Source organism: Gobius niger (assembly GCF_951799975.1).
Source record: "Gobius niger genome assembly, chromosome: 7".
Taxonomy (NCBI): domain Eukaryota; kingdom Metazoa; phylum Chordata; class Actinopteri; order Gobiiformes; family Gobiidae; genus Gobius; species Gobius niger.
This window is the reverse complement of record NC_136858.1, coordinates 20,311,949-20,326,146: the sequence shown is the minus strand read 5'-3', so window position 1 is coordinate 20,326,146 and position 14,198 is coordinate 20,311,949. Positions and strand designations below refer to the sequence as shown.

Sequence of the window (14,198 nt, the reverse complement as noted above, 5' to 3'; positions counted from 1 at the left end):
ATCACAAAATTAACACACAACTCAACTGTTGTCAGAAAACAGTCCTTTGCAGTTGCGATAAAACCGTTTGTATACTAAAAATACACAAAAAATACAATGTCACTAAACTATCCCCCTCTTATGAATCAACACAGACATGTACAATACATGCCTATGTCTATGGAGGGCCAACACAGATTTTTGGTGCACACTTTCCTCGGACTGACCAACTATATCAAGAGTTTACTATGTAAAATATAGCAGCAAAAGTGCTATTACTAAACATGTACAAGTCACTCCCTTGGGTTAAAAACAAGCCCCAAGACTTATATTTTCCTTTGACCCATTACAAATGAAAGTTTACGGTCTGCTGCGAAAGATGCAGATACACAGTGGTTTAGGTAGTTACTAACTTGATATGGTTGACCAAAAATCTTAAGACACAATGCAAAGATTTGGAAACATGAGCACTTGTAACTCTTGCTCAAATAAGCAGCAATGTTAAAGAAGAAAAAGCACTTATTGACTTGAAAAGAAAAAACTGCTGCGATTTGTGGTGCCAATGTGACTTGTTTGTCTTGTTTTTTATGAACGATCCTCCAGAAACAACAGCGTGAAATATTGGTAATTTTGGGTTAATCTATTCAGCAGAAGATTAAGAATAGATAATGAATCATTGTAATTGTTTAAGTTAAATGCAAGTCTATGAAAATCATCTCTCTGGTTCTGTGACATGTGGAGGTTTGTCTTTACTTGAAGTTGTTGACAGTTTGGGGTCCTTTGGTCACCAATAAGAGCAGGGGGTAGTGGATGTTTTCATCATAGGCCTCTTTTCCTTCTTTCAACATCTGAAATCACACAAACAACAGCAAACACATGATTAAAAGTGCTACATGTGTCCCTAAGGTTATCCACCGTAAATCTCAGTAGGTCGACCTATCCAAACCGGGGCAGGTGGCGCACTCTTGGCAGTTTGGGCAGAGCAGCTCATAAGCTCATGAAGCATCAGGCCCAATGATGAGAGACTCATGAAAGTGAGTTTAACTCACTGTCTCTGAAGCATGTGAATGTATGAGACGTGAGGGAGGTGTTTCCCCATAACAAACAGAAACTCAGACTGACCCAGACTTTTGCCCCAAAGGTTCACTGAGCACTGTCAATCAGAAATTGGCTGCGGCACTATTAGGTAAACTTCATTTGAAGTCAGGAACAAACTGTCAGTGCCGTCTCCAAATACAATAACAAAACTGTTGGCACAGAGGATATAAAAAAGTGATTACATTTTATAATTGGTATGTAACTATATGAAATTACACATCTCATGTTGATGCTAAACAACCTTATTGCTCTGGATCTATTTTTAAAAAAAAAGTATACATTTGGTCTTTGAATGAAGCACTGAATAAAGAAACTGTACAAATCTGAAGGTGCTGCACTTAAACCCACATTACACCTCCTCTATCTGATTGAACAAGTTTTTGCTTCAAACAAACTTCCTGTTTCCCTCTCTCCTTCATGTGCGTTATCTGAACACAGCCATCCCTTAAGGCATTGGCCGACAGTTGAACCGGTGACCCCCATCGCCCAGCCTAAAGAACAGAACTGGGGGGCCGCTGGGGTGTGCATGCTGCAGCTGCACTAGCCTCTGCTCCAAAGGCTGTCATGAGGTGCACAGACAGCATTCACATTCAAATCCTACCACGCGGAAGGAGCGAGGAAGCGACGGATGGAGGGAAAAATACATGGAGAGAAGAGAGAGAGGGGTGGGGGTGCTTTAACACGGTGAGGGCTGAGAGCTCGTAGAGGTGAAAAGTTTAACAAGCAAAGCTGTTCCTCCTGATCGCAGGCTGCCTAATCAGCTTCATGGGTGGCTGGCTAAATCGGCTCTCAACTCGACCCCCCGCCCCACTGCCCTGCAATCTTTTCTTCTCTCCCCTCTTGCCAAGGTGCAAGTCATTTATTTTATTGCCACTTTTCGTGCTGGCTTCTGTCTGCTTGTATTTCTTTTTCAACATTTTTTTTCTACGTTCATTTCGCCTGCGTACTTACAGCGCGTCTGAGAACAGAAAGTAACAAGGTAGAAAATGAGTGAGTGTGTGGGGGGGCTTTTGGAGAGACGAGGGAGGCACGGATGAAACCGGATGTCTGGTGTCTCTCTCGGCAGGATTAGGAAACAGAGAATCCGGGATTGGGCTGGATGGAGCGATGAGGAGAGGAAGGGATAGACGGACAAGCTTGAATAAATAGCCAAGTGGGTTGTGATGTTGGGAATAGGAAGATAGTGGAGAAGGAAGGAGGGGCGAGGTGGAAGTAGGTACCAAGCAGGGAGCAGCACATTCAGGCCTATTTATGCAGCCGATCTACATACACACACTTCCCAATGCCGCTGTGTGTATTTTGAGAGAAATTAAAATTCATGACTCTCTTCACAACCATTTGAGTAACAAGATTAAGATGGTGGGTTAGAAAATAGCACTGGCATTATCAGACTGCTTGCAGTCCCTCCAGCTGCTTGCCTCTCTATTCCACAACAGTGGGGATAAGAGGATAACGGGCCGGCCCTGTCTGCCTGTCCCAGCGCACACACCACAGGTTTACTCCAGAGCAACAGCAGCGCGTCAGGCCAGTCTGCAGCCGGAGTCCCAACGGTGGGCTCCAGTCAAAGGCACGAGTATGCCTTTGGAAAACAAAGCCAAAGGCAAGTAAATTTTTCAGATATACAGCTGGTTTTCATGGTTATGGGTGTCTTTACAATATAAGAATGAGAAATAATGTAATAATGATATGTTATATGTTTCAACAGTAAACCACAAAACTGAATGAGAAACATATTTTGTTTATCAATAAAACAACATACAGTATTAGAAAATAATAATATCCAAATATTAAAAAAAATATTTATTAATGTAACTTTTAAAAAAACGTTTTCAATATTTTTTACTGTGAATATTAGAGGTTTACTCTCTAAACCCGAACATATGATCATATAATCAACCATTATTGAGAGCATAGGTTCACATACGTCGTGCCTTGCGTCTTGTTGCAGCCGCCGATAGCAGATAGATGAGCCGTGTGTGTGGTGCTAATCTGTGTTTGGCTGTGATATCATCAGGAGCCATTTCTGTAATGTGGAGCCAACGAGCTGTCTGACTGAAGTCTGGCTTTGAGGAGGAGGACCTTAATGTGTGTGTTATATTCATATAGGCACACACACTCAGGGGTTGTTCATCAGAAGATAAGCAGAAGAGACTTATGCGCACCTGCCTTGTGAGGGGGCACTTCAACTTGCCCCCATATCCACACACAAACCCTGAACCTGAGGGGGGGGCACAAAGCAAAGAACCGCTGCCAAAACAAATGAATAAACACTTTGCAATAATAATCTGAGAAAGGTTTTCAGTATTGCCATGTGCAAAATTAGATTTATTAATTATTCATAGTATTAAGTGAAGACTGAGTTTCCCCTTTTGTCTTTGCTGTTTCACATCAGAGTTGAAATTCCACTGTATGGTGTTGAATTCATGCGTCACTTAAAGTTGTGAAAGTGTCCTGCACTAAAGCATGATTCAGTTACTGAGGCGGCCTTGGGTTCTGATCAGTGCTTTGCCACTTTTCAAGTCTCTATTGAAACTCTAAAGCTACAGCAGCCACTCCACCTTCTTCTTACTTCATTTCACACGGTTTTACTATATTATTTCCTTGTTTCAGTTTTATAGAAATGTCCTACCTTTTTAAAGAGCCTCCTTCAATTTCATTGTAATGGACATGTTTCTACAATAAATAAAATGGTGCTCGTGATGCAAAAACTAAGTCTTGGCAAATAAACAAAATATATTTATTTTATTCATTAAAAGGAGGGAAAAGGATGAAAACCTTGAAAAACTTTTTTTTAAGGATTATGTATTTTGAGAAGGCCTCAATCTCAACTTACCGGTCAGCAAAAGACGAAGTCAATATGTTTAATGCTTTAGCGCAAGTTTTTGTGACTTGAAAACCTACAGTGCTTCTTTCACTTCACCGATGCCATGGAGGCAAATGTCTGCACTCTTCAAATGCTTCAACTATTGGTGGAAACACTATAAACAGGAAACACTTGGTATACAGGACAGTAATGATTTGGTAAGATTGATACAGTATTACAGTGCAAATAACACTAGCATGGTATTATCCATCTAGCCAATTACAGCCAAGTTTCATAACGTAGCTAAACAACAAAGCACAACATATAGTGATTTGTGTTCAAAAGAGGAAATAGCTTGTGGTTTTCCGTTGTTCCAGCTCAAGCCTTTCAAGATGGATTTTTTTGTAAGACTGAAAACTCAGATCTTGCAAAAATGCAGCATGCAGAGCAAGGTTAACGACTTGGGAGTTTGCAAACAAATAATGAATACACGTTTTCTTTACACATCATCATCTTTCTCTGAAGCTGCTCATGTCCAATTGTCTTTTCTGTGCTCCATTGTGGCCTACTCGTCTCAGTCCTGTTCAGCAGCTCTGTGTAATGGAGTTAACAGCTGGACACCACTTCTGTATCTTGTTCTCTTTTTCAGTTGTTTTTGTTCCTCCTCCTGCTACAGTTAAGGCAGGCTGGTATTACAGTATTCAGCACAACGTTTGTTAAATTTAAACACTTTTCCTATGAGACTGTCACTTGACGCTCGTGTTTGAGGTGGTCTCTTTGTTAGGATTAACGTTTGCTTTTTACAAAACACAAGCACAAGCTTTTCATTTAGCAAGGCGCAATTTTTGTAGCTTTTGTAGCATGCTGTACCATGTGCAATCATTTGGAGGTGGGCTTCAGGTTGCAGGATGCATGGGCTGAAATTCTAGTTGACTTCAGCTGGTGCTAAGGAATCACATAAAATTGGTTTATACAAATGTTCTATATTAATCTATTCTACTTTGCATTTCTCACATTAATGGAGGTAACTGTCAGTATCTGGTAAAATAGACCAGAGACTGTGTTGTGTCTCACCTTTGAGTGCATGTCCCACACGTGAGGGTCATACTGCTGGTGTTGAGAGATGAACAGCCCAGCCTGCTGGGCCAGATCACAGAAAAGAGCAAGAGTCTGACCTCTGCGTGGAGCGAAGACCAGCGCTGTGCCCTGAACAACAAACAAAGAACAAAAATACACACACTTTTGTATTGTTAAATATCATGGATAGCACATTAGTCACTGTAGCTTATATTCCTGATATTAGAGGTAAAAAGTACATTCTTAACTAAAAAATGAAAGCTCTGTTATCCCAATGCAGCAGTGAAATGTTCACGCAACAGAGTAGGTGTGGATGATGTTTGTGAGACTCATGCTGCATCACAGGCAACCACAAAGAGGATTACCAACAGGTTTAAAGTTTCTTTGAAATCCTGCAGCTTTTGGTTTAATTTCATATTTTGATCATAGTGTTGCGGTCTTAATTAAATGGATGGAAGAGGCACGAGTGTGTGTGGTAGATAGACAGTAGCACAACAAAAGCTCAAGGCACACAAAGCCAGTGGAAACAGCAGGATGGCTGTCCGACAGATGAGCTGATGTACACCTCCCTTTAACCAACAAACCAACACACAACGGCAAAACTCCTCACAGCACTAATCAGCTGATTAAAGGATTCACCATATGATCCACCTCTGTCAAAAACAACAAATTAGTGCCATTAAAAAAGAATTAATTGCTTTGTTAGTTGTTTAATCAGCTTAACACAATATTAAATATTTGCCAAAGCTTGTTATGGCGGTAGCTGCCTGGTGGTCTGCAGTTAAATCATATTAGCTGTGGATTTATCTGTTCTGGATTAAATGGATGCAAACATGAGGTGAGGTTTACACGCACATGTACAACAATGACCACATGTCAGGTCAGGCATAAGGCCGCAGCTGCTCCGCATTTACACAGCAGACTTGCCATTTTTGACAGCAACAACACCAAAGGAAACGGAGCAAATAACACATAGCATGGTTTGTATTACCTTTTTTCCAAGAGTGCACTTTTCATTATTCTATCCAATCAGTAACTATTACATACCAATGATAATAGTAATTCCATTTAAGTCAAAGTAATCATACACTTAAAATAATAATGTTTTGATAAATCGTGATCCCGTACACCTCTGTAAACCTTAATTGCCATTAAAATGAATAAATAGAAACGATGCAGTTAGTATTTAATTTTTCAACGTAACAAAATTGAATATATATTTAGATTTACTGATGTGCACCTGAGAGGGCAACATATCAAACCAATGTCCTATGTTCTATACTAAACTGCTTCTTATCTGTTCATTACATGCACTGGCCTGACCAAATAAACAAATGAATAAAAATAATAATGTAAATAAATGGATAAGAGCCAAGTCCGTGATGTCCTATTAAAGACTGCGACGCCAAAAGCATTTATAGAGAAATAATAAATGTCACACTTACGGAGTCGAAACTAAATGAATAGCAGCCACTGAGACACTTGAGCTAGACAGTATATTAAAATATGAAGAATGAGCTATATACCATCCTTTACAATTAGCTTGTCACTCGTTCTCGTCTCCTTTCCATAAATAAAACCTCTGTCAGTCTGCTCTGTATGGTTAAACACACCCCTCTCTCCCCCTCGTTCTCGCACATGAATGGAAAAATCTCAGCCCTATCTCTTCTTGCCTTTCTGTCCTTTCTCCCCATTTGCTTTGGCTGTCGCAGCGTGGGGCCTTATCGCGGGGCCAAAAGAGAAAAGTAGCCTTGGATTTATGATGAAGGAGAGCGAGCCACGGATCAGAGCAGCGCATTCAAGTCGCTCATAATAAGCATTAAAGCATTACATGATATTAATCCTGTCCGCCTATTAATGTGCATGGGCTTGTGGGCACGGTCTAATTGAGAAGAGCAGGGAATGGATAAGCTTAGATGTATGGAGTCCGCATAAACACTTACTTTGGGCTGCAGTAATCTCTTTATGGCATCAACCAGGCTGGCTCTGTACTGGTCCAGGAACAAACTGTGGGGAAAAGGCGGGAGCTCGGTTAGAACGCACCCTTACGATGGCAGCAGCAGATAAACCTCAGCCTATTTATTTCGCTTTGTTTACAAATAAATCGACCAACGGCAAGAGGAGGGGAAAAACAATTTGCATCAATAAGATGGTCTCTCCTTTCTGTTTACGCGGGAGTTTTCAGGTGGATTCAACTCTGCTCTAGGAGGAATGCAAAGTAAGAGGTGCAAAGATAGCATCGCTTCCTGCAAACAATCGTAGGTGAACAATTCAAAGGTCTCAAAAGAAAAGCTGAAATTTAGAGAGACAAATAGATCAAATTGGTATTTAAGTGGATGAAGAAACGTATGACAATGCTGCTTTTTCTTTTCAAACGCAAGTTGTGTGAGGAAAGATTTGTGCATGGGCATGGGCTTGCTCCAGTTAGCATTTGGCCTCTCCCAATGCATTCCTATAGCTCCAAACGGGGGTGAAGTTGGAAGCTACCACGCTCATCCACGGGCACGCACAAAGACCAGACAGGTACATATCAACTCGTCTCAGGTAAGAACATATCACAGAATGGAAGAACGGTGGCCTGTTCTTTTATGGCAGTGCATTAGCACAAGCATAAGCATTAGCATTAGCATGGTGCTCACAGGTGTCACATGAAAACTATGCAGGGGAAATATGTAATAGTAAGCAAATGTTTAGAAAAGAAATGTGTTGGAAAATGTCAGAAATGTGTATTGATCATGGAAACCATTTCTAAAACACTTCGTCAATTTTAAATATGACAGAAAAAAGTAGTTCACCTAAGTTGGCATGTTAGCAGTTAGCAGCAAAGAATTTAATGTAATCTAAGGTGCTGAACTTCTAATACTAATCTACCCACCACTATAGAGTTCGGGAAATTCCACTGTTACCATGGAGATCCGCCATTTTTGCAGCTGTTCACATATATTTTCCATAGACTAACATTAGCTAAAAACAGAGGAGAAAAAAGCAACTCCGTTAGCTGTCGAGCTACTACTGGTAAATACATCCAATACACTGTGGTGTCCAAGTGTTTTAATGTGAAAAATAACTCCAGTATTTTGCCTTTTAAAATCTCCATTAGTTTATTATTGCTGCTAATCCCAAAATGCTTAGTGGTATGACATCACATTCCCAAACTCTATACCCATCTACAACACTAGGCAAAATATTGGCTCAAGCATTTGTTCATGTAGTTTGTTTTAGAACATTTTGTCAGGTAAAACTAAAGCTTTATCACCGAGTATAACTGGGAGCTTTCACACGTGTGGCCTAAAAAAGCCCAGGTGGTAACAGTAGAGGTGTGCTGCAAAAGGGTATCCAAATAAATCAATGAAACATCCTATTACCAACAATACGAGCCGAAAGGACCGGGGACACGCACTAATCCGCACTCTCTTCCCGGAACACCTCTAATCACTGTGAACAAAGTAACACCTGTCTCTATGGCCACCACATTTCAATCCATTATGAAGCTGGTGTCCATGTGTGCACCTATTATCACAGATGAGAGTGCAGTAATTTGACTAAAACGCAACAATGCTGAGCAGATTTGACATAATCTGCCACATCCGCTCAACAATCAAAGAGACAATCTGTGCCTAACTTTACGATTGTGACCTATAGCCTTTACCCAAAATCCTCCTCGATACCGAATCGGTAGGTGGTGCACTTGTTTTACATCATCACAAATACACTAGCTGGCCAAAAAAAAGTTGCATGCATTCAGAAAACAATGTTGAAATAACAAAACAAACAAAAACACATCCATGAAAACTGAATGAAGGTCGAAATATGAACTGCTTAACATTTTAAAGTCACATGCTTTTCACACCAAAATACATAAAGGACCTTATAGAGTCTTTTTTTTGCTCAGGCGAGGTACAATGGCGGCTGGGTCTCAAATCCGTGCATTTGGTGTGACATGCCTCAAAAGTTTATTATTTTTTGAAGGATTGACAGAGGTGGGAGTTTATTTAACTTGAAAGGTGAGAGGTGTGTGTTTTGGTTTGTTTTGTCACAGATATCAGTGGACGGAAAAGTGACCGGTGAAGCAAAACAAGGAAGTGGGCAGAGAGGGTGGAGCGCATATACATTCACACAATCACAGACGTATGGGACATAGGAAGGGCACGGAGTCATGTTAGGGACAACTCCGTGCAACTTGGGTGATGACAAAATCTGTTGTGACTTTAATTGATTCATGTGTAGACTATGAAATACGCTAACACTTTGGGGTCTAGGAAAAGTATATACTGTATCAATGTAGCAAATCATTATCTGAAAACAGCACGTACATAAAAACTCATCAAAAACAACAGGAAAAAAACACCCCTAAAAATATATACTATAATAAGTACATACTTCAACATTTCTAACAAAAAAGCTAAATAAAAACCCAGAGCAGAACAGCGTTAAAATAAATCATTAATATGAATTGGTCTGCAGTCCATGCATAACTATTTATGGACCCTAAAATTGAGTGGTATACCCTTTTAAGGTCACTCGTGGAGCTCCTAATGGTTGACAGTCCTATTGTCTGATTCTTACCCTCCCACCCCGAACGGCCCGCCTCAGACTGGTCAAGGGTCAGAGGACACGACAAAAGTGTGTCTGAGTGACCGTGGCAACTATATTTGTCCGTTTACCCACGTATGTGATCATGCAGGATGTCATCATAGCTGTCACGCAAACAATGACATCACTCTCAGCCTGAAGGTGAAGCTACCGCTCTATTAGTACCATTGGGAGTGAGAAAATAAGGCTGTCTATAGTTCAGCCAAGCTTTGCTGTAGAAATGTTGCAGGGGCTGGCCATTTATTTGTAGAGTGAAATTCATGTGCCTCTCGCAGTATACACTAATGTGTTCACAAACATTTGAGGAAAGCCAGTATTGCATTTGCAGTGTACTATGAGTGGCTTTAAACATGGAAGTAGCACCAATGCAGAAAAACATGAATCAAGCAAACGGTGAAAACATTACTGGGTCTCTGAGAACCACTGCAACATAGAAATATAATATAACAATATACTCAATACTCACCTTACCCAAGTAATAAACAATAATACAATGATAAGCAACAATTCTGAACATGTTTGGTAGATTGAATACAAATTACACATCATGTATTTCATAGAAAACACATTCTCTCAAAAAAGGCTCCTTGTTTTTTTTAGGACACTTTTTCATTTAAAAGTGCAGAAGTGTTGAAAATAACCACCTTCACACTTAAAACACTAAAATAACAGTAATAGCTCCATCTACTCCCGGACTGAACACTTTACAATGCTATTCCCAAATTCCCTGTGTTTTCCTCCTGCGTCCTTCCCTCATCCCCTCACAGCGGTGGCTACACTCGCGGCAGTGGGAGCTATAATTAATCCAAGAGGGAGCCGTGTTGTTGACCTTTTCGCAGGTGATCATCACAAAGATGCGCTCGCTAATCGGTCAGCCATCACTCTACAACTGCCACTGTTGCAATAATTACCCCCTTCATAAAGTCACAAAAAATGGAAACCTCCTGGGAAAGCATCTCTTCATCATCCATCAGATTTAATGCATGCAATGTAGGAATTATGTCACCAAATATTCGTATTCAGACTATCTATTGTGCTCAAAATGCCAGTAGCTGCAGTCTGTTAGCTGCGTGCTCAAGCTCTTTCTCCAGTTCTTATATCTGGCTATTACATGTAATGACCGTGACATTATCATAATGATAACTGTGTTTTGCTAATGCCAATGCACTTACTTTTGCACACACACCATACAGACAGACACACTAAAATGGTTCTAGTGACTGTTTGTTTGTTAAACGAATGCACATTTTTACAGCATCTTGTGGAAATTACATATTCATAGGAACATTAATTGTATTATTGTTGGTGTACGGGGGGCTTCTGGTATCTCAGGTTACGTTTTAGAGTCAAAGGTGAGTAACAGAGGTGTTTCAAATTCATTCTAACTACAGTTATGCGCTCTGTGTACAGCACAGGCATAGTTTAAAGCTGGCCTCAGCCGTGTCTTTTTGATTTTTTTTTTGTCAGTACAGTAGGTGTCAGTAGTGAACTCTGCTCTGCTCCTCCCCCTCCTCCCCTCACCTGGCTTCCCCCCCTCACCCAATGCCCCTCGCTCCCCTCCACAAGCTGCTCTGAGTGCATTCAATGAGATACAGAAATCTCATTAATCTTGTGTGAAACACACATTTATCAGCATAACTAAGATATGTAGCAAAGTAAACATTTTGAGACTCATATGTATTTGCAAAACTGCAAGTTTCATGTAAAACTGTTTTTTTTTTTGCAGGCACTCCAGGTCTGCTTTTTAATTTTAATCATAAGGATGAAAAATATTGGATTAGGAAACAAACAACACAGACATTTCAGCTGCATCAGAGCAGGTCAGTCAGATGTCAGTTCACGATCTTAAAGTGAGCTTACTGTTTGAAGGTGGCGCTTCTAGCGATGCAATGTGGGAATGCGATCATGCCGGCAAAATGGAGTAGCTGAGGGCAGCTTTAAGCGTGTGCATGACACAAATGAAGGACCAGAGTTCATTAACCAGACTTGGCCCTAGTCATTGACAATTTTGTGAGATGTAGGACTTAAAATATAAGTTATTTTCTCTAGAGCTATAATTTAAGGTGTCTCTTCTCTCAAATTAGAACTCAAGACTTGCAAAAAGATTGCGGTCATAAGTAGGACACACCATGTTTGGTTTGGTTCTATATTCCTCGACACTGATGTTTGTCGTTCATACAGTCTGTTCCCTTTTAGGCTGCCACCAAATCTCCATCCAAGCCTGTCCGCTGCAGTCATTTACCGCAACCAATCCCCCATCTTCTTTTATTGCAACTGCAAATTCCCTCTCAGGACTTCCTCTTGGCCTCCTGCTTGGCTGCTCCAAACTCTGCATCCCTTTATGGTGAACCAATTACTCAAGGAAGCCCTGAAATTGACTTCATCTACATCAGTCATGAATCAACTTTAAATTAGATTATTTCCAGCTATGTTTGACTTTTGTTTTACTGCACTCTCAGTTACATTAGTGCTTGCTTTTTATGATTTTAAATGCCAACACAGTACCGTTTAAAGTCCAGAGTAAGTCATGAGGCTGAAGTGAAGCCAATGCCATCAACTAAAGTCAAGTTCATTGACAGCCTTTTCTCAGATTGGGCAGAGTGCACCAAGCCATCTTGATGAATTCAGTCTGACTTGCTTCATGAGCAATTGGACAAGATTTAATTCAAGATTGGCCAAGATCTACATTTCAATGAGCGCGGCCTAATTGTTATGTTTATGTTGCTTTATCGCTCCATTTCCATCTCTATTTCTACTCCTCCCTTCTTCCGCCCTCAACTCTTTCTTTATCTTAGTGTGTCTCCTTCCTTGTCAAGGCGCAATTATTTGCAATTTGCCTAAGTCATCCATTTGCTGGCACACCAAGCATGAAAACGAGGCAATTTAGTGTAAAATGGAGGCACATGGGCATCAGAGCATATGTATCTATGCATGTGTGTGTGTGTGTGTGTGTGTGTGTGTGTGTGTGTGTGTGTGTGTGTGTGTGTGTGTGTGTGTGTGTGTGTGTGTGTGTGTGTGTGTGTGTGTGTGTGTGTGTGTGTGTGTGTGTGTGTGTGTGTGTGTGTGTGTGTGTGTGTGTGTGTGTGTGTGTGTGTGTGTGTGTGTGTGTGTGTGTGTGTGTGTGTGTGTGTGTGTGTGTGCGTGCGTGCGTGTGTGTAAGCGAAGCAGGAAAAGTCCAGCCACATGCACGGGTCAGGCTAAAACTGTCACCAGAATGTAAAAAGGGAAAAGACCAACTTACACTGTTGAAGATAATGCTGATGCTAATAAGAATCTTAATAAAAATAAGCAACATAAAACATACCAGTCGGCGCACATGACCACATCAAAGTGACCTTCCAGCGGTGAGAGATCTGAATCACAGTCCCATCTCAGGACCCTGTTGGCTCAAACACATCAGAATTTAGCTGGTGGAAAAAAGGCAAGATAAATGAAAGCAATGCTGGAGCTGAATTTTTTTTTGAATTGTATTATAATTAAACAACATATGATCTTAAAAAAACAGCTTAATTAAGATCCGGAGATTAGATGACTGGATAACCATTTATAATAATCATTAATCATTTTTTCCAGACTAAAAGTCTAAAAGTACTAAAAGGAAAAAAGTCGCCCCGGAGTTTATAAGTCGCACCAGCTTTGGCAACTACCTGGGCATGGAGTCATAACTGCTCTGTTGACAAGCCTCTCCTGGCATCACGTTGTTCAAGCACCCATTTGCGAGCTCGTTCCTCTAGCTGTGGCCATCAAGCTTTTAGCCCGCCATTAGCTTTCTTTTCGTTTTCTCCATTGCAGCAAGAGTAACCTCCGCTTTTCGCCAGTCCCACACAAGTTTCTCGCTTACTCCGAACTTTCTTTCTGCTGCTCGATTATCGTTTTTTTTCATCTTCAGTGGTACAGGAGTAGGAGATACTGGTACACAAACCTTGAGCGCCCTCTAGCGGCTGTCAGTGCGAAAATGGCAAACATGTAAAATAAATATTTTGATATATAAGTCGCACCTGAGTATAAGTCGCACCGCCAGATGGTCAGTTTGTTTTAAAATGAAAATCACACAACTAATCACCCATTCATTCACAAGGAGTGGAAGAAATACAGTATTTTCGGCCTTCACAGTTGCACCAATAATAACCAAACAATATCAATAACACCAGAAACATTTGCACAAGTTGGGGATTTCCGCATCGATAAGAGCACCCACGTTTGTCCTCAGGGAAACACATTTTTTCAGAACTTCAGACGTCTCTAATCAGTCTTAGCTGAATTGTGCAAGTTGTCTCATTCATTGAGTATATACTCCTATACGTAAGGTGAGCCTCACAGACCCTTGAAAGTCAAAACAGTCCGGAAGGGAGCGCATGATTGCCTGCTGACCCCTGCTGTTTTTCTGCCTCGGTGGAGAATCGGAGAAAGCAGTGCTGAGGGAGACATGTCGTGTCTCAGGTGAGTCCAGGGAGCGTCTGACATGACACTTGACATTTATACTATGCACATCCACCTCTCGACGGACCTCCCTCTCCCCAAGCCCACCTGCGCTTCCACCTCTTAGCGCCTTTTTACCCCCCTTCATGTCTTCCTTCCACATCATTTTCCCTTCTTAGACTGTCAGGCCGACTGGAGGATTATTAATTAGACATTATTAACACTCAGT

The 14,198-nt window shown here is 41.0% G+C and overlaps 1 protein-coding gene across 1 annotated transcript in view; it reads right to left on the bottom strand.

The window, feature by feature from the left end:
• Positions 1 to 598: 598 nt before the first annotated feature.
• The window catches only part of camkmt (calmodulin-lysine N-methyltransferase), an 82,668-nt gene continuing 69,068 nt past the window's right edge, over positions 599 to 14,198 (bottom strand). The window contains exons 8-11 of the mRNA XM_079559523.1: positions 12,855 to 12,929; positions 6,901 to 6,964; positions 4,955 to 5,086; positions 599 to 827 (exon numbers count right to left, since the gene is read on the bottom strand). Of these exons, the coding sequence (XP_079415649.1) occupies positions 729 to 827; positions 4,955 to 5,086; positions 6,901 to 6,964; positions 12,855 to 12,929 (370 nt within the window). The 3' untranslated portion in view covers positions 599 to 728. The remainder of the gene's footprint in view (positions 828 to 4,954; positions 5,087 to 6,900; positions 6,965 to 12,854; positions 12,930 to 14,198) is intronic.